General features: G+C 44.9%; 2 protein-coding genes across 6 annotated transcripts in view; one reads left to right on the top strand and one right to left on the bottom strand.

The window, feature by feature from the left end:
• SIK2 (salt inducible kinase 2) overlaps positions 1-21,170 on the top strand; it is a 108,891-nt gene extending 87,721 nt beyond the window's left edge. For 2 of the 4 annotated variants that reach the window (XM_057748407.1, XM_057748410.1), the window contains exons 7-15: positions 546-766; positions 2,367-2,519; positions 9,618-9,782; positions 16,904-17,132; positions 17,613-17,897; positions 18,042-18,205; positions 18,947-19,063; positions 19,786-19,877; positions 20,585-21,170. In XM_057748407.1, the coding sequence (XP_057604390.1) occupies positions 546-766; positions 2,367-2,519; positions 9,618-9,782; positions 16,904-17,132; positions 17,613-17,897; positions 18,042-18,205; positions 18,947-19,063; positions 19,786-19,877; positions 20,585-21,170 (2,012 nt within the window). Of the gene's footprint in view, positions 1-545; positions 767-2,366; positions 2,520-9,617; positions 9,783-16,903; positions 17,133-17,612; positions 17,898-18,041; positions 18,206-18,946; positions 19,064-19,785; positions 19,878-20,480 lie in introns of all 4 variants that reach the window. The other 2 variants (XM_057748409.1, XM_057748411.1) reach the window with 2 other exon arrangements.
• Positions 21,171-23,889: 2,719 nt separating this feature from the next.
• The window catches only part of PPP2R1B (protein phosphatase 2 scaffold subunit Abeta), a 37,107-nt gene continuing 35,936 nt past the window's right edge, over positions 23,890-25,060 (bottom strand). Inside the window, exons 16-17 of one of the 2 annotated variants that reach the window (XM_057748416.1) lie at positions 24,862-24,942; positions 23,890-23,982 (exon numbers count right to left, since the gene is read on the bottom strand). In XM_057748416.1, coding sequence (XP_057604399.1) covers positions 23,890-23,982; positions 24,862-24,942 — 174 coding nt within the window. Of the gene's footprint in view, positions 23,983-24,861; positions 24,963-25,060 lie in introns of those variants that run through there. The other variant, XM_057748417.1, reaches the window with a different exon arrangement.

The following is a 25,060-nucleotide window of genomic DNA, read 5'->3' as shown; positions in this document are numbered from 1 at the left end:
AGAGTATGATGTCAGCTCAGGAGATAAGCTAGTGTTTGCAGCAGTGCAGGTTACTTCGTGTCATCAGAAGTAACTGGTGTTTCACGAGCATTTTCCTCAGTTGTGCTGATACGCAGAATAGCAATGGTCCCCTGGAGAGCTCTTGCCTCACTTTCATAGCCTTGGTGTATCAGCCTCAGGGTTACTGTAAGGACCCATGTATTATTTGCTCGTTCTAGGAAGAAGGCTTGTTTTTTTCTTTAGTGGAAATCTAAGTGTGTGTCTAGATGTTTTCAGTTGAGAAATTCAGTAGGAGGATTCATTTAGTACAGAATTGGATAGGCCTGCACCCTCCTGTCTTTCTTAAGTATTCATTCGTTAACGGTGGTTCATTTTATGTCAGCATTCATCATGTGAACCTGCCGAATACAAGCAGCCTTCAGGTATTCGTTTATTCATTTGACCTTCTGCTTTCCAGAGGGTGCTGTGGAGGATACAAAGATGAACACCATGGTGCAAAGTCACATGAGTGATTTACATGACCTGTAACATTGTGTTTTCTGTAGATTGTGAGCACCTTATTCGAAGGATGTTGGTCCTAGACCCGTCCAAACGGCTAACCATAGCTCAAATCAAGGAGCATAAGTGGATGCTCGTAGAAGTTCCTGTGCAGAGACCCGTTCTCTACCCACAAGGGCAGGAGAATGAGCCGTCCATCGGGGAGTTTAACGAACAGGTTCTGCGACTGATGCACGGCCTTGGCATAGACCAACAGAAAACCATCGAGGTAAAGTCGCCAGGGATTCGACTGAAGAAATTTTAGGGCTCTGCTGTACTTGGTAACTTGAAGTTTCAGGCGCGTACCTGTCATCCCGGCCTTTTAGCCATCCCAGTACCTAGGCGTACTGTTCAGTGTTCCCTGAAGATTTCATCACACTCTATTTATGTTTGCTTTTAATCAGTATATAAGTTCCTCCCTTTGCCACATCAGAAGGAAGTGTGTATATAGGACTGAGAAAAGACAAAGATGGAAGCTTAACAAATTCAAAGTAGAAAGTTTCTTCGAAGATGAAATGTAAAGTTTTATACAGGTAGTAAACTAGTTTCTGTGGGACGTAAATGCACAGCTGTGGAACAAGGCTGAGGGCTGAACAGGAAACAAGAAGGGTAGGCATCAGGTTTAGGAAAACCAGTGGGATGTAAGTTGTGACCTGAAGAAACTCAGAAGGCAAAAACAGGTGGATTCCTGATTTGGAAGTTTTATGGGTCATAGAACTGAGGTCATGAACCTGGGAAATTCCTCGGCAACTTTATTTCTGTCCTCTAATAGTTAGCATATTCATAGGATATACATATTTTTAATACCTCCACAACAGTCAGAAAACAAACAGTGCTTTTAAGGGTGAAGCATAACAAGAAAGAATATCAAATGCCCCCTTGTGAAGATAAAGTGCTCCAAACTGTGCTGCCTTTTCCTTCATTGTAGCCATAAGTGAAACCAGACTGCTTTCCTGCTTTGCCTGTCACGTGCTTAGCAAGGTTTTTTTGTACTTGCCCTTGAAGGCAGCTGTGAGTGCAGTTCCCCTGGCCTGTGATGTTTGCTGCCAGTGCTCTGCATGTGAGCTGCACTGTACAACACCCATGCAGCCTGTCATGTGGAATTAGAAGCCAAAGGAGCCGTCGTTTTCCTGTTCTGTTAGTGTCCTGGGAGAGCTGGCCAGCCAGGGATGTGAAAAATTGGGAAGCAACTTTATTTTCAAGGTCTCAAGAGGGTGGGACTGCAAAAACAAGAGGAAAAAATTACCTAAGAACCGAGACACAGCATCTCTCAACCTAGCACCTAGTGTCATTCTCCAGCCCAAAATAATCACCAGAAATTTCCCCAAAGACTTTAATCATTGACTTTCAGGGTTTGCAATGGTTTGGACTTGTGTCGAGGCTGTGGAATTAGAGCCTCAGGGCTCAGGTTGCTAACCAACCCTACAGCCCAGTTACAGCTATGAGATGGGACCATGTGGCAGCGTTGGGGAATGTCTGCATGAGACAGGGATGGCATTATCTCTAAGAGCAGAAAAATAAATGGACCCTATTAATGTAAAAGAGCCAGTCACGTCATTCAGAGATATCACCCTTTATACAATTAATGAAGTTATCTGTCTTCTGTTTTAAATTCTGGAATAGCTTTCATTTTGAGGCAAACTTTGCTTGTTACTCTGTTTTTAAGAACACACGATGTCTTCCCTCCTTTTTTATTTATTTATTTTTTAAATTTTATTGAAGTATAGTTGGTTTACAGTGTTGTGTTTTTCCCTCCTTTTTTATAAAGGTGTAGATCATTGAATTGGTTTTTATGGATCTCTGCCTTTGGTGCTTGGTTTCTCTTCCAGGCTTTGCAGAACAAGAGCTATAACCACTTTGCTGCCATTTATTACTTGCTGGTGGAGCGCCTGAAATCACACAGGAGCAGTTTTCCTGTGGAGCAGAGACTCGATGCCCGCCAGCGTCGGCCTAGCACCATCGCCGAACAAACAGTTGCCAAGGTAACGCCCCATTAGCCAATAGTCTTATCTGTGCGTGTGCCTGTTCACATGTTTGACACATTTTTCATCGTGTTGTGCAAAGGGTTAGGGTTTCATCCTCTGCACCCCATTTTTCTGTAAAGTTTCTGTCTGTCGTTCACTAGAGTCTCAAATGTTTTATCCTCTTCCTATTTTTAAGGATTAAGTTTATTTCAAACAGTATTTTCCTTTAAGGGATTTCTCATTTTTTTTTATCATTCACTTATGTTGAAAATTATTGTAACTAGCCTGTATATTCAATTTCATTTAACAAATTTTTATTGCAGATTTACTATGCAAGCTTCTCTTATTAGGCACTACAGGGAAGAGGGTGTATACAACAGTTGTTGCCCTCGGGGTCATTACATTATAGAAGCAAAATAAGACATCATCATAAATAACCGTCATTCGGAATAGAGAAAGGGCAGAATTTAGAAGATGCTGTGAATATCATTTTGAACTTGTGTAAATATATGAAAGAGAAAACTTTTTTTTAAAAAAGGACAAAGGGGAGAGAGATGCATCTGATAGGGAAGGCTTTGTGGTGGAGATGGCGTTTAAGATAGAGCTTCACAGCTGTGTAGGACTTGGTTAGGGAGAGGCCGTAGTTAAAGGCATTATACGTAGGCAGAAGCAGTGTGAGCAGAAGTACACAAGAGGGCACGTACCTGTTCAAATTAACTGACCTGAAGAATAGGGGAATGAAAGAGTTGGAGTGGTACGTTGAAGCCATGTTGTGAAGAGCTTTGAATGCCAAGGTAAAGCGTTTGCTAATAATTCAGGAAGAAATGAGGAACTGCTGAAGACTGTTAAGCAAAAAAGGGATAAAATTATACCCACACTTCAAACGAAGCAATCTGGTAACATTGGGAAGGATGGATTAGATAGGGAAGAGAAGAAATTTGGAGAGACCTGTTAGGAGATGGTCATCGCAGTCGAGATGAGAATACCGAAGACTTGAACTGATATGGTGCCCGTGGAAGTAGACCGGAGTTAGCAAGCGTGAGGAACGTCTCAGAGGGAGACTTCAGATGAGCCTTAGCACGGGTCTGGGGAGGCAGCTCAGCGTGCTGGTGAGCAGCAGGCACCCTGAAGCACATCCCAGATTCTGCCATTTCCTGCTGTGGACCTTTAGAAAGGTACTTAAGGTCTTTCTGTGCCTCCGTTTCCCAGGCTTTAAAATGGGAACGATTACAGGATGTTAAGACGTTTCAATTAGGTAATAACTGTTCGGCACTTAGAACAGCGCTGTGTAAGTGTTGGTCACATAAAGTAATAAATACGTGTTGGGAGGAGGGGACAGCGCATCAGACATGACTCCCTCGTGGAGCCCAAGGCTGAGGGCGTCGTGGAGGCCGGGACGCAGCTGCTCACCAGGAACAGTGGATCCGGGTCCCTGGAGAGAGGCTGGAGCTTAGGAGAACTGGGAGGTTGCCTGTACGGAGGCTGAGAAGAGGAGTGGTTCGTTCACATGATCTAGTAGGATTTTCATCTGCTTACTTGCACTTTAAATAAAGTGTAAGTAAGGGCAAAAGAGGTTTCACTTTGTATTTCTTATTTGGCAATTTTACAAAATTTATAGAATTATAGTAGAATTTTGCATTGGCTTCTACAGAATAAGTGAAAAAGAAACCCAAGGAAATTAAGATCCTCTTGATTTTAATAGGCAAATGATATACTTTGTTATGCATACTTTAATATCTGAAATCATGTGACTATTGATACTAATGTGAGTAAAATACTGTGTCAATAAAATTCCAGATATTTGGGTTGAAGTAGCTCTGAGCACGTGGAATCCTTCCGAGTCGAGTGGTATTGCTCTCAAGATAGAGAGGAGGGAGATAAAATGAGAGTTCCCGAGTTGGGGTGGTAACAGTGAGACGGAGAGTGCCCCTTCCCTCTTGAAAATGCCGCCAGGCAGGAGGATAGGAAGCAGGAAACCCATGCTGAGCAGCTTCCAGCCTGAGTCTCTTTATTCTTCTGAAACATGACACAAGTGTGAGGGTTACATAAACGATTGCTGCTGAGCACACGCATATGTTATTGTACATGGTTTCCTTTCATATCTAAACTTGAAGCAGATTCCTTAGGAGATCTTAAGCTGTATTTCGCTTGGCTGGGGCTTCTTATGTTTGGTAACTTTTTTTTTATTACCCAGTACCCAGTGAGTTCTTTTCATGTAATGCACTGACCCAGGTTATCACAGAAAGCTCTTTACTGTGACTTCACATGTACCTAATTCAAGTAGAAGTCCTCAGTGCTCATTCACAGACTTGTCTTGCGTGCCATCTGGATGCTAAGAGACAGGCACTGGGACTGAAGAAGATCTCCCTTCCCTGCGAGACTTCACATTGTAATGTTTAGTGTTGAACTTGTTAAAAAATAGATTTCTCTGTTTTTATGAATATTAAATTCGCTTAAAGTGTTAGTAGAGCCTTCTCCCTTGAATTCTTTGATGTTCTACTATCTTTTTAAAGAAGCAGCAAATCGCTTGTTACTTGATAGAGCGATAAGGAATGGGGGAAATCACAAGATCCCATGCAGAGATCACATGAGCTGTGCAGTCAGACAGACCTTGGGCTCCATACCGAGCCGAGTGACTTCAGCAAGTCAGCATCTCTCAGACCCAGTGTCCTTAACTATAATATGGAAATAGCAATACCTACTTCATAAGTTTGCTACAAAGATAAAATTGGTTAATTGATACCAGCAGTTCAGTTCAGATAGAGCACTCATGTGCCAGGCACGGTCCCAGCCATCGTGGTTTCATAGGTACCCAGGAAGCAGTCCCTGCTCTTAAGGAATTTATGGTATAGTGATAAACAACCCATGATTACTACTTAGAAAACAGTAAGATTCCCATCTTAGATGGATTTGGAGTACTTATATTTGCCACATAATATGCAGGAAATGTTACATCTAATTGCTTGCAGACAACTATTTTAAAAAAATATGCCTTTTTCTTGTGAATTCTAACTACTAGTTTTTAACAGTCCCTCCACTCCAACTTTCCATCATTGGTAAGTAGACTAGAATGAAACAATCACTCCAGTTCTTCTTTAATTACTAATTAGAGGTTGCCCTCCACAACTGTAAGAAAAAGTCAACTAGGGGGACTTCCCTGGTGGTGCAGTGGATAAGACTCCATGCTCCCAATGCAGGGGGCCCAAGTTCTATCCCTGGTCAGGGAACTAGATCCCACATGCATGCTGCAACTAAGAGTTCACATGCTGCAACTAAGGAGCTGGAAAGCCGCAACCAAGGAGCCCTGGAGCTGCAGCTAAAGGAGCCCGCATACGACAGCTAAGGAGCTGGCGCGCTGCAACCAAGATCCAGCACAACCAAATAAATAAATAAATATTAAAACAAAGAAAAGAAAAGGGAAAAAAAGTCAACTAGGGCTGCTGTAACAAAGCACCAGAGACTTGGCAGCTTCAACAGCAAAATTTACATTTTCACAGTTTCGGAGGCTGGAAGTCCAAGACCAAGGTGCTGTCAGGGTTCCGGTGAGGACTGTCTTCCTGGCTTGTAGATGGCCACCTTCCCACTGTGTCCTCACACTTCCTCTTCTCTGCACATGCAGGGAGAGAGATCTCTGGTGTCTCATCCTCTTCTTAGAGGGATACCACCCTTATGACCCCATTTAACCTTAACTGTCTCCTTGAAGGCCCTGTCTACAGACACAGTCCCACTGGGGGTTAGGGCTTCCGCATATGGGCGGGGGCGGGGGCGGGGGGAGCAATTCTGTCCATAATAAGCATATTCCTATGGGAGCAGTACAGAGTTTTCCCATAGGAGAAGACATTATTTACATTTTAATAGTGCTGGAAAGCATAAAGTCAGATGGAGAGATTCAAGACAGTAAACATATGATCTAAAAAGTCATTACAGTTAGTGGACATGGTCACTGTTTATGGCCACTCTTATTTTTTTTTATTGAAGTGTAGTTGATTTACAATGTTGTGTTAATTTCTGCTATACAGAAGAGTGACTCAGTTATACACATATGTGCATTCTTTTATGTTCTTTTCCATTATGGTTTATCCCAGGGTATTGAGTATAGTTCCCTTGCTGTTTACCCATTCTGTATGTAATAGTTTGCAGCTACTGTCCCCAGATTCCCAGTCCCTCCCTCCCCTCCCTCCCCTCCACCTTGGTAACCCAGCGTCTGTTTTCTGTGCCTGTGAGTCTGTTTCTGTTTTGTAGATAGGTTCATGTTGTGCCATATTCTAGATTCCACATGTTAAGTGATATCGTATGGTATTTGTCTTTCTCTTTCCGACTTCACTTAGTAAGTGAAGATTATCACTAAGTGTGATAATCTCTAGTTGCATCCATGTTGCTGCAAATGGCCTTATTTTGTTCTTTTTTATGACTGAGTAGTATACCATTGTATATATGTACCACATCTTCTTTATCCATTCATCTGTGGATGGACGTTTAGGTTGTTTCCATGTCTTGGCGATTGTAAATAGTGCTGCTGTGAACATAGGGGCACATGTATCTTTTTTAATTATGGTTTTGTCTGGATATATACCCAGAGGTGGGATTGCTGGATCATATGGTAGTTCTATTTTTAGTTTCCTGAGGAACCTCCATTCTGTTTTCCACAGTGGCTGCACCAGCTTAAATTCCCATCAACACTGTAGGAGCATTCTGTTTTCTCCACACCCTCTCCAGCGTTTGTTGTTTGTAGACTTGTTAATGATGGCCATTTTGACCAGTGTGAGGTGATATCTCATTGTAGTTTTGATTTGCATTTCTCTGATAAGTAGCGGCAGTGAGCATCTTTTCACATACCTGTTGTGTTTATGGCCACGCTTGAAGAAACTGGTAATATCTGCCCTCTTGGGATATTAATCAACAATCTATTTATTATAATAACATGTTCTTTAGTCAGCTCTTTAGTGCTGGGCATGCTATTTGAATATTTGTACTCTAACTTAACTTGTGCCAAAAAGACTTCTTTAATCCCCTCAGTGATTGCAATAATCCTAAAAAGTAGACCCCTAAATCTATCATTGTATTTCCTATGAAGTGATTGTCACAATAAAATGTGTTATTTCTCTGCCCTTAAAGAAGTTTACAGTAAGTTGTCGTAGTCCGGGGTGGATGTGAAGCTTGTCGAGGAAAATGTGTGATGCTTGGTCTGGCCCAGCACAATCCTGCCATTTAAAAAGTCACAGCTGACCAGAGGCAGGGAGGGAGAAGAACGCCGTATCTTAGGTCCCATGTTAGTGTCTCGTTTCCAGCGCAGTGTCTACAGGTAACGCTTTGCCCTCCTAAGAAGGAGCGGTCTAATAAATTTGGGAAACAGAAATCAAAGTTCAGCTTTATCCTTGGATTGAAAAGCCAATGATAAGGGTAAGAAGAATGTATCACATGTGCTTTATTAGGAAATGTAAATTTTACATTGTAGCTAAAAAATTAAAGTGACTAATGCTTGAAAGGAAAAGAAAAATGTTTAGTCTCAAAAGCAGCTGAGGAGATAGGCCTGAGGAACAGTGCACAGTGCACAGTGTGTTTTCTTGCTCTTTTTGCTATCCATGTAGCACCAGCACCTCACTGTTGCTATCTTATTCTTTATCTCATGCAGTATATCTGATGCTGTTAATGTTGCGGTATAAAGTAGATTCCAAATACATTCACAGTCAACTATAAAGAAGATTTCTAACCTATCCCCCCATTATTGAAAACCATCAACCTGAAATTTTAACTGGGAACCGTTAGATAGTATATGAGAGCAAAACTGTGTACTTGTTTTACAGTCTAATTCCTATATTAAATTATTGTCATCATTTTAAGACTTCAGAAAGAAGGTGAAAGGAGGAATTAACATTTCTGAGTGAAGGACTTCACATGTTGCCTTTTACAATCCTAACGTCACTGTGAATTAGATATTATGCCCTTTTTTGGGGTGAAGAAAATAAGATTCGAAGAGTTTGGGTAACTGACGAAGTTCACACAAGCAGTAAGTGATGGAGCCAGGAATCAAACCCGGGTCTTGGGAAGGGAAAAGCTGGAATCATACCATTTTGTTCTTTTCATGTGTTTGAATTGAAAGTTCACCATCCTATATCCCTTAAAGTGATAGTGGCAGAAAAAATATAGGCCATTCCTCTGCCTTTTAGAAACTGGTGTGGTGACTGTCCCCTCAGATACTTTGCAGTGTCTGTTATGTTCAAAAGGCATCTAATAAATTATTCTCCTAGTTTTGAAGAGATGGGGAGGAAAGGATTATCCAACAGTTTCATCTTCAAAATTAATCCTTGCCAATTGTCATAAAGGAAGATTCTCCTTTAAATGATTTTTTAAAAGAGTTTGTAATATCTGTTTACTTAGAGTTTTTAATGGAGGAGACATGGAGCATGGACTTTCTAGAATAGGCTGACTTCAGGAGCATAATAACTGGCTCAGCAATAAGCATCTCTGATTCCTCTGGGCAAGCAGGCTGTGTTCAGTCTGTGCGTCTCCTTCAAAGAAGGACATTCCTGTTCCCTCCGAGTAGCTGCTGCTTCTCTCTTCTTCCTCTTCACATACACCCTTGCCAAGAAATATATACCCTCTCACCCCCTACCACCCCCCCCCCGCAAAAAAAAAATGCAGGTAGAGAGCCCCTATTGCAGTGTACTTTGTATCACAGTTAGTTGTGTGTATCTCTGGTTCAGTTTTGAGCTCCTACTCCTAGAGACTGGGATTTTTCTACTCTTTATATCTTTCCAAGGTAATATATTTAAGGATGCAGACAATATATGTTTGTTGAATTGAAAAAAAAAAAAGAGCATCCTTAGATTCTTTACAAAGACTAGCTTTCTTGTCATCTCTGTGGAAGTTACACACCTCATCGTGGAAAAGGACTAAAATTCTGTACAACCTTCCTCAGAATAATTGGTTCCTGAGACTGCTTTAGATCCACACCTATGCCATGTTTGTAGCTCATGACATCTTTTCCGGAGTTTCCAACAAATCACTATTTATCCTTTAATTGCACCAGGAAGAATTGTTTTACTTCAAGAATTTTGTACATTTACATAGAAAGTATTAATGGTACCAGAGTTTCTGTTCTTGCCGTATTTACAGGCACAAACTGTGGGGCTCCCAGTGACTGTGCATTCCCCGAACGTGCGAGTGATGCGATCTGCCCTCCTCCCGCAGGCATCCAATGTGGACGCCTTCCCGTTTCCAGCACCCGGCTGTCAGGCAGAAGCAGCGTTCATGGAGGAAGAGTGTGTCGACACTCCAAAGGTACAGATGTGTTTGAGAGGCTCCGAGCTGGCTGGTTGGCTGGAGATTTCAGCTTGGTCCACAAATGTTGTACTTTGGCTTAGCTGACCTTTGTCATTTCCTCAAGTCACTCAGGAGTCACTCAGTGACAGGAGTCACTGTTTTTGTGCAGAAGACCTGAGAAAAGTATCCAGGCCTAACCTCGGCTCTCTCTCTACCTTGTCATTATGATGGTTATGTAACATGTCAGATCTCACGTGTACTTTTCAGAATCCTTCATTCTCTTTCCTTAACGAGTTCCTTCTCTCAAGTTCTAGATCCCTTATAGGTTTTGGATTTTTTTTTTTAAACGAACTGTAATTCTGAAAACAAAAATATAACTATTGTGCTGAATTGGGCTTTGCCTGTGTTCTCATGGCCTCTCTTCTGCTGCGTGTGCTGCAGCTACAAAATAATGAGCCATCTTTTTTGGTCAGTTAAACATCTTTTTTTGTCCAGTTTGAACATACTTAAAGGAGATAAATTTATTCTGTGCTGCATAAAGTTGGCTTTTAGTATATGGAAGATGACAGCTTCTCTCATTTAATGAATATTTATTTAACTTCTAATTTGTGATTTATAGACTTAGCGTCAAGTGATACCCAGAGGATCATATTAATGGGCAGGTCGTAGCGTATGTTTAAAATAGACTCTGCTCTTCCCTAGCTGTGTGAACTTGGGCAAAGTTACTAACTTCTCTGAGCCTCCACTTCTCTTGTGTAAAACAGGGATACCAACTTCGTGAGACTTGTGAGGATGAATTGAGAGAATGTGTGTGAGGTTCTGGACAAATTGTAGATACTCAATAAATATTGGTTTCCTGTCTTTTTAACCTTGTTAGGTAATAAAAAGATGACTCAGACATGAGTTCTGTCTCAGAGTTTGTAGTCTGGCAGAAGAGGCGTGATGCATGACTAAAGGCCACACGCCAGGTGCTAAATAAGTTGATAAAACACAGTTGGTCCCTCAACGAGATATAAGTCAAAGTGCTGCAAGACGAGGAGGGGGCAGGGGAGTTGCCTTTAGCTCCTTGATCAGGAATGTCTTTGGCTTAACTGTCAGAGCTGGGAATTGAGAGGTGGGCAGAATTGGGGTGGGTGGAAACTAGGGTGTGATGTCTCAGTGGAGGGAAAGGCCTGAGCAACAGCAAACATCAGGAAAGCCCGGGTCCCTCTAAGTCAGAGCAGGAGCTCAGTGTGGCAGAGGGAGAGGACATGCAAAGGGAGTTGTGCGAAATAAAGACAGTAGCCTTGCTGTGAAGGGCAAGCCAAGGGGTAGACTCTTTCTCTAGGCTGGGTGTTTCAGTATTATCAAGAGAGTTTTTTCTGGAGACATCCCTGGCGGTCCAGTGGTTAAGACTCCACACTCCCAATGCAGGGGGCCCAGGTTCGATCCCTGGTCGGGAACCTAGATCCCACATGCCACAACTTAGACCCGGTGCAGCCAAATAAATATTTTTTAAAAAAAGAGAGTTTTTGCTAAATGGACTTCTGCAAAGTAGTAGGAAGCAGTTGAAGATCTTTTGATTTAAGGAAGCATCATGATCCATGTTGTGCTTCGGCAATGAACCTGGAAGGGTCCATAGCCTGCATTGGGCAGGAGAGAGACTGGTGACGCACAGGAAAGGTTAGAGTGTGTGTCGGGGGAGAGGATGATGGCCTGAGCTCAGTTGGTGCCTGTGAACCTGGAGAGGCGGGGATGGTGTGAGTGAGATTGCACAGACAAAACTGATAGACTGTTAGGGTCCAGAGAAAAAAGTCCAAACCGATAACAGTATTTTGAGCCTTGATGATTGGGAAGGTGAATAGCATTTTCAGAAATAGGGAGCTTTAGAGTCAGAGCTGATTCAGAAGTTAAGCCATGAGTAGTGACTAGAGTGGAGTCAAGGCAGCTTGAGGCTCAGCTGCCCTAAGCAGGTGCTAAGCCGGGTTCCTGACCCTGAGGAGTTAGTGCACCTGTCCCTGAGGACGAGACCACTTCCTGTGGACAGTCTGTTTCCTCTGCCTGTGGTTACCTAGCATGTTCAGATCCCTGTAGACTGCTGTTACATCTCACCCAGCAATTTAGACATAAATTGGGACAACATCATTCACTTATTTTTAAAATCTAATTCCCTTGAAAAAATTAAAATGCAGTCTGCTAAAAGCTTGGCTGTGAGGGCACGAGGCCCGAAACACAGATTGGGCACTGTCTGCCGTATTATATAGGGCAAGCTATTTTTAAAGCTTGTGATTGTTACTGTAACTAGGAAACAGGCAGGAAATGAATGATTTTGTGAAAGATACAGACAGAAGCTAGATGGCATATTTGCATTTGTAGGATGAGCAATGCCACGCTGCAACTGGCCACCCACACTGGCAGGGCCACCCTGGCACTTGGCCAGGCCATAGGCATCCGCTGGTCTTACTTGTGGACCATCTCATTTATGTCAGCAGTACTCTTTGTGCCTCATCCCTCCCCAGTGTCTTTCTCTGCGGCCCATAAGTAAACGCACACACATAACCACCAGACAGAGACACTGGCCCTTTGCCGTCGGTCTTGCTTCATATGTATTTACTCTAATGCCTGTTTGCTGCCGCCCAAAAGATGCCACATAACTGCATGATTGCTCAGTCATTTCTGCTCGCTGTTGGTGGCATGTACTGGGCCCTTCAGAGGTTTCACCTCTCCTTCCCTTCCAGAAGTCTCCAAATTAAACTTAAAACTATCCGTAAAATCCCTCAGGAGGTCTGCTTTGAAACATTGGTTTGGGAATGCTCCAAAAAATAGCACCTTTCTGAGATAGTCACCCAACTCTGAGCGGTAACCGAAACCTGCAGGCGGCACAGAGCCCACATGGGAGCAGATGCAAGCCCTTGTAGGGGCAGTCTCTCACTGCTGAGAGCATCCTCAGGAATAATGGGCTTTATGCATACGTACACACGCGCGCGCACACACACACACGTGCGCACGCACATACACGCACACATACACGCACATACATATGCACACACACATACATGCACATACACACACACATACATACATATATACACACACACAGACACTTCAGTCACTTTTAACATTTTATTAGAGATTCTGTAAGAAAAATATTCTCCAAGTTATCATCATATCTGGATAGCGGAAGGAAACTGTGAAGCTAAACTATGAAAGTGCAAGTGTAGTAGAGCTGTTCATGTCTATTGACATTTTTAATACCTTCTTTAAATTATAAAGGTAGTACACATAAGAGAAGGTCTAAAAAGGATATTCATCAAAAACTAAGAGTGTTAACCTCTAAGACTTTGTACAGGGGAAAAATTGCACTTTTACTTCTATTTTTGAATTTTTTAATTTGTAATTAAAAACATCAAACCAATCAGAATCACACATGGAAAATTCAGAGAGGAATAAAGGAAAAAGTTAATTTATCCATAATCCCCCTACCCAAAGTTAAGCCCATTTTGACACGTTTCCTTAGAGTAGAGGGATGGGTGGGTGGATGAATATAGGGTGACTCAGTACGTAGGTAGACTTGTTAAAACAAAATTTTATTCTATTATATGTAATTTTGTACCTTGCTTTTACATAATATAACATCATGAGCATTTTCCCCATACCATGAAATCTTCTTTGAAAGCATGAGCTGTATTTAAGAACTGCCTAATATATTGTATAAGATGTACCCTTATTTAACTACTCTCCTATTTTTGGACATTGGGTACTTTAATTTTTTTGCTTCCTTACATACACTTCAGGTGAATATCCCTGTCTAAGTTTTTGAGTATACCTTTGATTATTTCCTTTGGATAAATTTCTAGAACTGGGTTATCCAGTTCTTTCCTTCCTCACCCAGTTGTTTGTTTAATTTGCCTCAAGATGGTAAAAATGCTTTAAAAGAAAATGTTTTTTATTCTCATACTTTAAAAAATTTTATGGTTATAAAGCATTCTCTTTGGTCAAGAAAAAATGTAAATATACACAGTGTTTTAGTTAATCCTCCCAAACAACTTTACTCCCATTTTACAAGTGGGAATAAAAAAGAAAAAAAAACAGCTTTATAGAAGTTAAGCAATGTGCCCAATAAGTGATGGAGCTGAGGTCTGAGCCTCTTCAGTATATGCCAGACACGCTAGGCACTTAGGATACAAGTGAAATACAGCACGTTCCCAGCCTGCAGGCTCACTGGCCAGTACCGTGCATTAGTCTGCTGTGTTAGCGCTTTAGAGGCTCCACCTCCAAATACAGCCACACTGAGGTTAGGGCTTCACTGTGTGAATTTAAGGGGAGATGCAAACATTCAGTCCATGACAGTCTGCCAGTCCTCTGTGCTAGAATCTTGTATTTGTGGTAAGCTTGGGGTGTTTTCAATTAGTGGTGAGTTTCTGAGAGTCTGACTCCTACATGTACGCTACCTGCTGCATAGAGGTCTCTTATCAGAAGTGAAGTGATCAATTGAACTTTAAAGAAAGGCAAAAACATTGAATTGGAAAATGTACCTTTTGACCCCCCCCCCACACACACATTGTATTTTGAACTCTTTTAGCCTGGATTGTCTCCTAGAGCAAAAGATCTCATTTCTAGCAGCTTAGGTCGCTAAGGTAGATCAGCCCAATGTTTCAGTCACAAAATCCTAGAGTTTAATTTGTTATATCAAGTCCCTGGGTAAACTGGCAGGCAAGGGTGGCATGATTATCACGTGTTTCAGGAACTTATCTTAGCAATGAAAGTGTTCACACCTGTAACTGTGAACGGACTCTAGGGCATCTTTGTGTTCATACCTCTTCACTGTGAATGGGTCAGGATAGCATTTTCTGATTCAGTCATCACCAGGCCTCATCTGAAAAACCAGATCATTGTTACCTACCTGTCCCAGGGTGAAACTGAATTCAGCAAACATTTTTCAATGAACGATAAAAATTCTTGTAGTCTAGATGAGGAAATAAATTTATAAGCAGACAATTTAAGAAAAACCATGAATTTGGGGGAACTGCAGGGTTTTTTGAGTACTCAGAAAAAAAGTGGCTTTTCTCTACTAAGGAAAGAAAGAACATGGTTGTTAGGCTATACTGCGAGAAATATCTGATAAAATTTTGATGTAGGCTATAAAATGTAAAGATGCTCAGTAGATACTTGATAATAGTCTTTTCTCTGTTGCTTTATTCATTTCCAAATCATCCTTGGCTAGTCTTAGAAAATTATATTAGTAGACAGTTAATGTAGAGTTATGAATGTTAAGTTCCCAAACTACTATTCTTTCCTGCAAGAAAACTTAAGTATAGTCAAAAAGGGAACACTTAGGGCTTCCCTGGTGGCGCAGTGGTTAAGAATCCGGCTGCCAATGCAGGGGACATGGGTTCCATCTCTGGTCCGGGAAGATCCCACATGCCACAGAGCAACTAAGCCCATGTGCACTCTAGAGCCTGTGCTCCACAACAAGAGCAGCCACCGCAATGAGAAGCCCGCGCACCACAATGAAGAGTAGCACCCGCTCGCCGCAACTAGAGAAACCCTGCGCACAGCAATGAAGACACAATGCAGCCAATAATAAATTTATAATTTAAAAAAAAAGGAACACTTATCTGGGAAGGGTGAAGAGGAGCATAACTGTTGCTGGCCAGATTTCGGAGTTTTTGTTTTCTAGTGCCATGGGGAAGGTTGGTCTTAGTCTGGGAAAAAAGCATTTTTCCACGCTTCCTTTTAAATGCCCACTTGTCACTTTAAAACCCTGTAGTGCATTAGCTGCCTTATCCAAGTAACGACTGCAGCCCCAGAACAGATTTTATGGAATAACCGTCCCCTCCCCCAAGCAAATAACGATCTGAGTCACCCAAGTCTCCCTCTCCAAATAAAGGGCCTTGCAGTGCCTCAGACTGGTTGCCATAAGAGGAAAGTTTCCCGTGTCTGGCACAGCGATGTCCCACGTCACCTCTCACATACATGAGCGTCTCCTGCTTCCAAAGGAAACAATAGCGCTACCGGGTGTATTCCAGGTGAAAGCCCTGCTGGGAGCTCAGTCTTCTGCCCGGCTGCTCCTGAGCAGCTATTCATAGGAGAAAACTGGATTGATTTCCGCAGGGGAATAGTTAAGGTAACGAGGTAAATAATTGCCTCCTCACTGGGGCTTTTACCAGCCAGAAGGACACGCAGCCACAACTCCCCTTTGTGTTCGCCTGGCAACTGCACGGGAAGGCAGCGTTCTCACAGGAGGTGCTGAGCTCTCCCCGTGGGACGGGGAGTGTGGAGGCTGTGTGTGTTGCTGGAGGAGAGGTCAGAGCGCGGGTGCTCGCTAACCTCTGCTGGAATTCGGGGCCTCTGAGTCATGTGTTATTCTATAATGGAAGGCGTTGGCTGTTTGCCATTTGAATTTTTTTTTTCACTCCTTTTTGTGGTATGTCTGTCTTTAAAGAATTCTTTTTTCCATTCCTCAGGCAAATAGAATCAATTAAAGACGAAATCAAATGTGCAGGTACTTAAATTATGAACATAAAAGTATGTCTAGAGGTTTCCAGTGTGTTTTGTGGTTGAAAATTAGAGGAATGCTGGTGACTACTCTTTTCTTTGCTATGAGCCATGCAGTTGGTTTTTTTTTTTAAATCTCATCTTCTCCCTCTTCATTTCCCTTATTAAAAAAAATAATAACTGGTAGGCCTCAAGCTAATATACCCTATTCATCTGGAAACCACTAAAAAAAATTTGTTTATTGTAATAATGATGACTCAGAGAAACCTGGGAGACAGTGCCAATTTGGGTCATAATGGGCTTCTGTCTCTGAAGTGCTGCAGTCTTGCCTTAACTTCTCATCTACATGGTTGTCATTAGTAACAAATATGTACATTTTTAATATTTTACTTAATTTCTAATTGGCCACAGGTCTTTTTTTTTCCCTTTTAAAAAGAATTTTACTGCGATATAATTGACATACAATAAACTGCATATATAAAGTGTATAATTTGATTTTTTTTTCTCATACGTCATCTGTTTTATACATATTAATGTATATATGGCAATCCCAATCTCCTGGCCACAGGTCTTGACATTTTTTGCCTTTGTGGATTTTTCAAATGCCTCAGCAGAGCAGAAACTGCGAGTTCCTCTCACATCCCTCTCACGCTGACGTTTAGGTAAATGGCTGTCTCCTGGACCCTGTGCCTCCCGTCCTGGCGAGGAAGGGGTGCCAGTCACTGCCCAGCAACATGATGGAGACCTCCATTGATGAAGGGCTGGAGACCGAAGGAGAGGCCGAGGAAGACCCCAGTCAGGCCTTCGACGCCTTCCAGTCCACACGCAGCGGGCAGCGACGGCACACTCTGTCAGAAGTGAGCAATCAGCTGGTCGTGATGCCTGGTTCAGGTATGAGTTCCAGGAAGCAGTGGGTTGTCTTCCCAGCCTCTTGAGTCTTCTCCAAGAAACAGTAATGATACCAACCAGTTCCTGGAATGTTTTCTCTGTCTTGTTCCTTTGTGGACCACATTCAGCAAGAGTTAAGGCGAGGCCTGCTCAGCAGCTCGCAGAGGTTAGAAGGCAGTGTCTCTTAGTTGGCTCCCCCAGCTCCCAGGTTTCAGCCAAGTGCTGTGTGACTCATCAAGGACTCTGGCTCTTTTGGAGCGGCCAAGATCTTATGCATACACGTTCTGGAGTGCTTTCCCCCACAGAATTCAAAGCTGATTAAATTGACACGTAAAAAGTTTTGAAAAGATGTTTTGGTTGGAGATTAAGGACGTTGGAGCTGTGGAAACTCACGCTGGGTATGCTTTGTATTCCATGTTCCAAGAAGATACTGTTTATTGGTGGTCATCCTGGTGTTGTTTTGTTTTGTTTTTTCTCTTAAAGGGAAAATTTTCTCCATGAGTGACAACCCCTCCCTCGACAGCGTGGACTCTGAGTGTGATATGGGGTCTGTTCAGAGGGACCTACACTTTCTCGAGGACAACCCTTCCCTTAAGGACATCATGTTAGCCAATCAGCCCTCGCCCCGCATGGCGTCCCCCTTCGTGAGCCTGAGGCCTGCCAACCCCGCCATGCAGGTTCTGAGCTCCCAGAAACGAGAGGCCCACAACAGGTCTCCAGTGAGCTTCCGAGAGGGCCGCCGGGCGTCAGACACCTCCCTCACCCAAGGTGAGTGGCTGCTTTCTCTGCCGGCTCTTCCAGCTCTTAGTGGTAGGACCGGCTGGAGTTTGTTGCCATGTTGGCTTCATACCTGTGGTCACGGAAAGGCCTTGTGTTTTATTTAAACTGTTTGGTCATTGTTCTTTGTTTCAGGGATTGTAGCATTTAGACAACATCTTCAGAATCTGGCTAGAACCAAAGGAATCCTAGAGCTGAACAAAGTGCAGTTGTTATATGAGCAAATAGGGTCAGAGGCAGACCCTACCCTGGCATCACCTGCTCCTCAGCTCCAAGACCTGGGCAGCAGTTGCCCTCAGGTGGGTGCTCCGGGCCCTGCCTACCGGGCCTCTGTGAGAATGATACATCAGTTGGTCCTGAAATTGTGTCATTTCATTCAGAGGATCTACTCCTTTCCTTCTAGAAAGCCCACAGCCTGGAAGCTTTCCTCGTTGCTGCCCTCTGCCCGACAGGTTGGGTTAGACCTGTCCACTCTGGCCCAGGTGATCTATACCACCACGTGGAGGCCTAGGCGTGCTCTACCGCGCTTGGCTCACGGGGCAGATTCCATGTGAATTACCTCTGAGAGGCTCCCTCGAGCGCCCCTCCCCTCATGCGCACACACACAAAACTTATGAATAATAGTACAAATGAGAAGTTTGTCGCCACTATTTTTGATGTGATACCACTTCATTAAATATTATAAATGAATTATTTATGCTAAAAATACAAAAAATATTGCTGTTTATCTAATAAGTTTTATTTGAGCCCATTTTCAGTACATCAGGGATATTGTAGCATTTGATGCCCTCATGAAGGTAGTAACCTTCTGGTGACAGCGGGGCCTCTGCTCCAGTACTGACTGTTGTTTACTACAGGGTACACATGTATACATTTTCTGCAAAGTGAGTAACCCTCAGCCTACTGGTTATGTAAGAGCGTTGAGGATTACGTCTTAAGAGAGTTGGAGTTCCCCTTGGACACGTGCCAAGGTGCTTAAACTGAGACTTGAAACTTTCTCAAGTGGGAAACTGAACGTGTCTCCACCCCTGGCTCCTCAGGAGGAAGCTCCTGCTCCGCAGAAGAGCGCGTCTCCCCTCCCCGGCAGCGGCGGGGCGCACCCGCAGCTCTCCCAGCGGCACAGCCTGGAAGCCCAGTACCTGCAGCACAGACTCCAGGTGGGGTCCTCCCCCTCGTTGCTCCAGCTCGCTTTGTTCATCCCGCATCTGCCTTTATGCAAAGCAGGAACCTGTTTTGCTTGGTATTTTTTTAGGGTAGCTGCCTAATTCCTTTATAGGCAGGCAGGTCTGACTTGCAGTTTCTAACAACATGTTCAGACTTAGCCTTATGCTCTGTCTTGGCAGCAGAAAAAGATCTGTCCTCAGACCCCAGGAAAGGATACTGCCACTGAGCAGCAGGAAAGAGAACCCTGGCTTCTTTGCTTCTGTGCTATGCCTCTTAGTGAATAATAAATAAAATGGAAATCTGAAGTCAGCAGAAATGTACCATCAGCTCTGCTGGTGCCTGAAAATCTAAAAAAGATACAACCTAGATTCCTCAAAGAATGAATCGTCTGTTCATTCAGCAGGTGCTGTGACCTTTGCTATGGCTCTCACTCCACTTTTCTCATTGTTTTTAGTCTCCATGAGTCTCCCAGTCCTAGAGGACTTTTAGAGACAGAAAAGGGAAGCAGGTGAGAACTGAGAAAGCCCAGGCCTGCTGGCCCAGTGCTGTGGGCTTCAGGCTCTCCCAGGGGCTCAATGAGTGAGTGCCAGTCCCTGCATCCTGCGCAGATTCTGGAGGACTCACTTGGCTTCATCCTCCAGGCAAAAGTACAATCTAATGACCGCGTCCTAGATGACAGACAACATGTCATGTTTGTATTTTTCTGCTCTTCCAGAAGCCCAGCCTTCTGTCAAAAGCCCAGAACACCTGTCAGCTTTATTGTAAAGAACCACCACGGAGCCTTGAACAGCAGCTGCAAGAACACAGGTGAGAGATGGTGGTTAGCCAAAGAAATCACCCTCTTTATGGCAGACTTAAGCTGGGTGTGTTGTCCTTTCCTCTGGTACTTGCCTCTATCAGGAAAACAGGGTTCAGTATGCTAACGCGGATATTCCACTGTCCACGGAACATAGACCTGTCAGGGAATAGCAGCCCTAAGCGTGCTTTGTTTTCCTTTTCTCTTAGTGTTTCCCCTTTGGGCTATGAATAGACCTAAGGTTTCAGGATCCGTGAGCTACTGCAGTTTCAGTGGGTTATACTGGAGAGAAGGCCTCCATCCTCCCTTGCAGTAATCTGTGTCCCCAGGCCTCACTAGTAGAAATTTCTTGGCCAAGGTAGAACTACCCTAATCCATCGCCCTGCAGACACCCACAGAGGCCAAGGTGTCAACCCCACTTCAAAACACTCCAGATGGGAAATCAGCCTCTTGCTTCATAGGGAGGAAAACCTCAAGTCTTAGAGAAAAGGAATTCACTTTCACTTGAGGGGTCAGCTAGAATTCGGGGACAAAAATAAGATTGGGTTTAAGAAACCGAACATGACTGGTTCCTACCCCCACTTTTTTTTTTTTTTTTTCCTGCCATGGGAAAGAGAGAAGTGGGAGGACGGACACTAATGACTGATACTGGATTTACATTAAAATTGCCGTCACTGAAGAAGATTTAAAATTCTTTCTTTTGGTATTGCCAACTTAGACTCCAACAGAAGCGGCTCTTCCTCCAGAAGCAGTCTCAGCTGCAGGCATATTTTAATCAGATGCAGATAGCAGAGAGCGCGTACCCACAGCCCCTTCCCCACCAGGAGGCACCGCCGCCACCCCAGCAGCCGCCACCCTTCAGCCTGACCCAGCCCCTGAGCCCTGTCCTGGAGCCTGCTTCTGAGCACATGCAGTTCAGCCCTTTCCTCCGCCAGTACCCAGAGATGCGGCTGCCGCCGCTGCCCGCCTCACCAGGTCCCCGGGCTGCCCCTCCGCCGCCGCCGCCGCCTCCACCACCGCAGCAGGCGGGGGCCGCACCAGCACCCCTACAGTTCTCCTACCAGACTTGCGAGCTGCCGGGCACGGCCTCCCCCGAGCCAGACCACCCCGCTCCCTGTCCCTACCCCGGGGACGGAGCCCAGCAGGGCGGCATGGCGGCCCCAGACTGTCCCAGGAGCTCAGGACTGCAGGAGACCCCCTCCAGCTACGACCCTCTAGCGCTCTCGGAGTTCCCTGGGCTCTTTGATTGTGAGATGCTGGAAGCCGTGGACCCACAGCACAGTGGCTACGTCCTGGTCAACTAACCTCAGTGCAGGAAGGGAGGCGGGTCAGGTGAAGAGAGTGTGTATTTCTATTTTTATTCCAGCCTTTTAAAGTTAAAGCTTATTTTTCCCGCCCTCTCCCTAATGGGGAAAAACTCAAGTCACCCAACTGGAATCAGAGGACCTGGCCGGGTGAATGTTGCCTCCTCCTGGCTCTGTCCCACCATGGTTTCTGTGGCAAGTGCTGGAACGTGGTTGTAGGCTGCAGCTTCTGCCTTCAGCTCAAGTGGAGCAAGCTCTCATCGGAGGCACCGACGAAAGTTTTATAAGAAGAAAACATCCAGACCTAGGTTTTACACAGAACCTCGTCACTTCATTATCGAAGGAAACTTTGGTGAAAGCAAGAAAAAATGTGTGCCGTTACATATGGGCAAAAAGAAAAAAAAAAAAGGCAATACATTTTTCACTGAAACCAAGCAACAGCGTGTTCCTTAAAGACAAATGAAGAATACACACTGAAATCGGATGCACAGGAAATAAAGGAAAGGTGTACTTTGTCATGAATCATAAGTTCTAAGCTGCTGTTGCAGGTTGTCCCTGAGACCCAGGTGAGAGCATGAGCCTCGTTTCAGGGGCCGCTGAGTAACCGCAGGTACCACCCCCGAGCCTGGTGGCTACCTCCATCTGAGAATAGGTGACACACCTCATCAGAAGGTGCCCTGGGTCACAGAGTGTCAGAGTGTCCTCGGAGGTCCACGGATGTCACCTGTGGAACCAAGAGATGCACCGCAGTGGAGATCAGGGGCAGGAATCTCAAGAAATCAAGAGCGGCAGCCCTGGGCTCTTCCTGCACAGTCTTCTGCGGAGACTTCTGGTTTGGGGCAGTTGGTCTTTAGAGATCTAGCATCTCTTTTAAAATGTAATAACTACTTTGACTACATTAGATGTTGCTAATCGTTTATTGAGCTTTGTATATTTGGACAGCTTCTATAGGGCTTAGGAAGTGTAAGGACGAGAGAAAGGAACTTCTGTCTCCCATGTGAAGTGGCCGTGCTGTGCCTTCCCCCCCACCGCCACCCCTGCCCCGGATCACGCTTTAATGAGTTCTTTTCTGTAGAAACCAACAGTTTTCCATTTATGTCAATGCTAAATCCAAAGTCACTTCAGAGTTTGTTTTCCACCATGTGGGAATCACACCCTTAATTTCCTTAGAGTTTTGACTTGCAATGAAATGTTCAAGTATTATAGCAATATTCAGAAGGCCAGACGTGTTAGCCATGTAAGCAGAACATCTGCCGGACACATTATATGTCATTCACCCTTACAGTCCAATCATCAGAACAAGTAAAAAAGATGCTACAGCTAGTTGACTCTGTACCTAGAAGTAGTGAGTAATCTGTCATTTGGACACTAACATCCAAGTGTTACAAATTCAGTATTATTTACCAAGACTGTCGTTTCTGTCCTTTCGAGTGGCTTGTCCTATCAGCAGATGAACGCGTTAAGCACAAAGCATCTTCCTTAAAGCACAAAGAAGAGAGGTAGCTACACTGATGCTGCATCTAGAGAATACCTTTAAGTTGCCTTTCCTCTTTGTAGTACCTGTCCAGGCACGGGAGGAGAAGCATGGAAGGTCTAGGAGTTCCGTCCTGGCCCCTCTCGGCAGCAGGGCGCCCTACAGAGGCCCTCTGCTTGGAGCTGGACTCTGGGTGTGAGCAAGGAAGGGTGGCGTGGAGGACTCCTTTTTGTGATTTGACAACAGGTAGTGAAAACCCAAGATGAAAGAATTAGGCTCCTTCTACAGATGGCTTAGTCCTCCTAATGCTTAAGAGGGATGATTTCGTGAAATAGACAACATCATTTCATTTAAGAGATCCTCTCATTAAGATCTCTAATGTGTTTTAAGTCTTTCCAAAGAAGCCAGTTATAAAACAGGGCTTGATTTGTTCAGACTGAAGGATGTTTTCCCAAAATGTTCTACAGAAGCGCTAGAATATTTATGAAATTAAAATGCCTTCCAAGTTGAAAACGGGGGGGGGGGCGCTCATTTCAGAGTCCCTGGAATGGCTGCGTTAACAGCTCGGCACAGATGCCCGCCCCCAACAGGGCCATGAGCCACTGAGCCCAGGCAAGCTGGGAGTTCCAGCCGGGCGGCCGGGCTGCTGGATGAGGCAGGACAGAGGTGGATGGATGAAGGCCCCAGAGGCAGGCACTGGGGAGTACCCGGCAGCGGCCGGGTCTGTTCAGACCGACAGACAAGAGCATGACCCGTCCTGCTGGACTGTGTTGTAAGCGCCTGTTTGCTTTTCTCATTTGTTTCAAGCAGAAATCAATCCATTCCACAATGATCTGTATTCGCTGAAACGTAAGCTCGTGAGAGGAGACTGGTTCTGTTGGTCAGTCAGGCGTTTTCCCAGCGCCGCCCGACCATCTCCGTTGCTCTGTCCCCTGACTAGTGACCTATGTGAGGCTCCAGGCAGTTCTCTCTTCACAAATACTAAAGTAACACTAAGAAGGCTTAGTACTACTCTTTAAGAGGTACTTTGAAACAATGACTTTCTTTCCAGTCTCTTTCCCATTAGCAGTGTGTACACTACTGTATAATAACCATTAGCTTTATTATCTTGTAAACCAGGCTCCTCTGAAGAGACTTTGGTGAGATGAACGTGAGGTAAAAAGTTCATTCGGCAAAAAAGTGCAATATGTGTGGTACTTTATTTTTTGTTTATGCCTTTCTTTTTTTCCTTTCAATCCAGGGGTATTAGTCTCTGCTGTGGGAAAAATGCACTAGTTCTGCAATTTCCAGTTGGGCAAGTGTGTCTCTGGTATTTACGTGCAGCTGATATGCTGGTCCCTGTAAGGCAAACAGAGCACTTCGCCCGGCAGAGAGGGGGGCCGTTCCACTTGACACTGGGGAGCTACAATGACCGCGCCCCACCCCCACCCCCCAGCCCTGCTCCGCCCGGGCCTTCCACGCCAGCCGCCCGGCCATCTCCACCAAAGGGGAGCCATCCGGGGCCCCCCGAGGACGACTGGGAGGTGGAACGAAAGGACTCATTCCTTTCTGCATCAGACCTTGCCTCCGAGGACGGAGGAAGTCAGAGTCTCTTTCTTCCTCAGCGTGTCGCGGCGGTGTCCTAAGTCGGTCAGGCGGGACCGGCAGCAGCCTGGGGTCAGCACCGAAGGCAGCCCTCCCCTCACAGTCGTGCTTTCAGGGGAGGGAGGCAGGCGGCCACCGTGTGGGGGTGTCGCCCCAGCTGACTACAGGCCTCTGCAGAAGGGACTCTGGTGGCACTGGCCTCTTCCTCTCTGCCTGAAGGGGGGTTGACCTCTACCGAATTGTTAGAGCTGGGAAGAAGGGTGTGTTCACAGCTCAAGAGTGACCGGCTGGCCAACCAGAAACTAAGAAAGGCGAGACGCAGCAGCCTCCCCTCTGGCCGGTCAGGGGTCCAGGTGCACAGCGGCCAGAGCAGCCCCTGCCCAGGCGGGGACCTGAGTTCCCGCGGCTGCTGTCAGGCCCCAGGTAAACGTCGGGTTCTGTGTTGGGGTCAGAGTTGCTAGCCCTGGATTACATTTAAAGCCTGTGTCAGCAGTTAGGTAAGCTCCCTGTTGGCTTAAGGAAAGTCTCACTCCAGATAATTTTTCACATTCATCCTCCTTTGAGACAAAACTAGGGTCATTTGACAGCACTGGTCCCAGAGAACAGCTACAGAATCCCTGTGCCGGGGCTGACCTTGGCCGCGTCTGTACCCCTAAACTGGACTGCCTCTACTGCCTCCTGGGAAGCCACCCGAGCCGCTCGGTCTCTCTGTGCCTAGACATCAAAGGTAAAAACTGGAGAAAAGGTAGTAAGTTGGAGTCATTGTATAGGCAGGGATCTTTGATCATTTTGTTGCGTGTGGAAATTTTTATAGAACTTATCTTCAGAGTGA

The sequence above is a fragment of the Hippopotamus amphibius genome, chromosome 9 (genome assembly GCF_030028045.1).
Source record: "Hippopotamus amphibius kiboko isolate mHipAmp2 chromosome 9, mHipAmp2.hap2, whole genome shotgun sequence".
In the NCBI taxonomy this organism is placed as follows: domain Eukaryota; kingdom Metazoa; phylum Chordata; class Mammalia; order Artiodactyla; family Hippopotamidae; genus Hippopotamus; species Hippopotamus amphibius.
The sequence above is the reverse complement of the archived record's forward strand: the minus strand, read 5'-3'. Positions and strand labels throughout refer to the sequence as shown.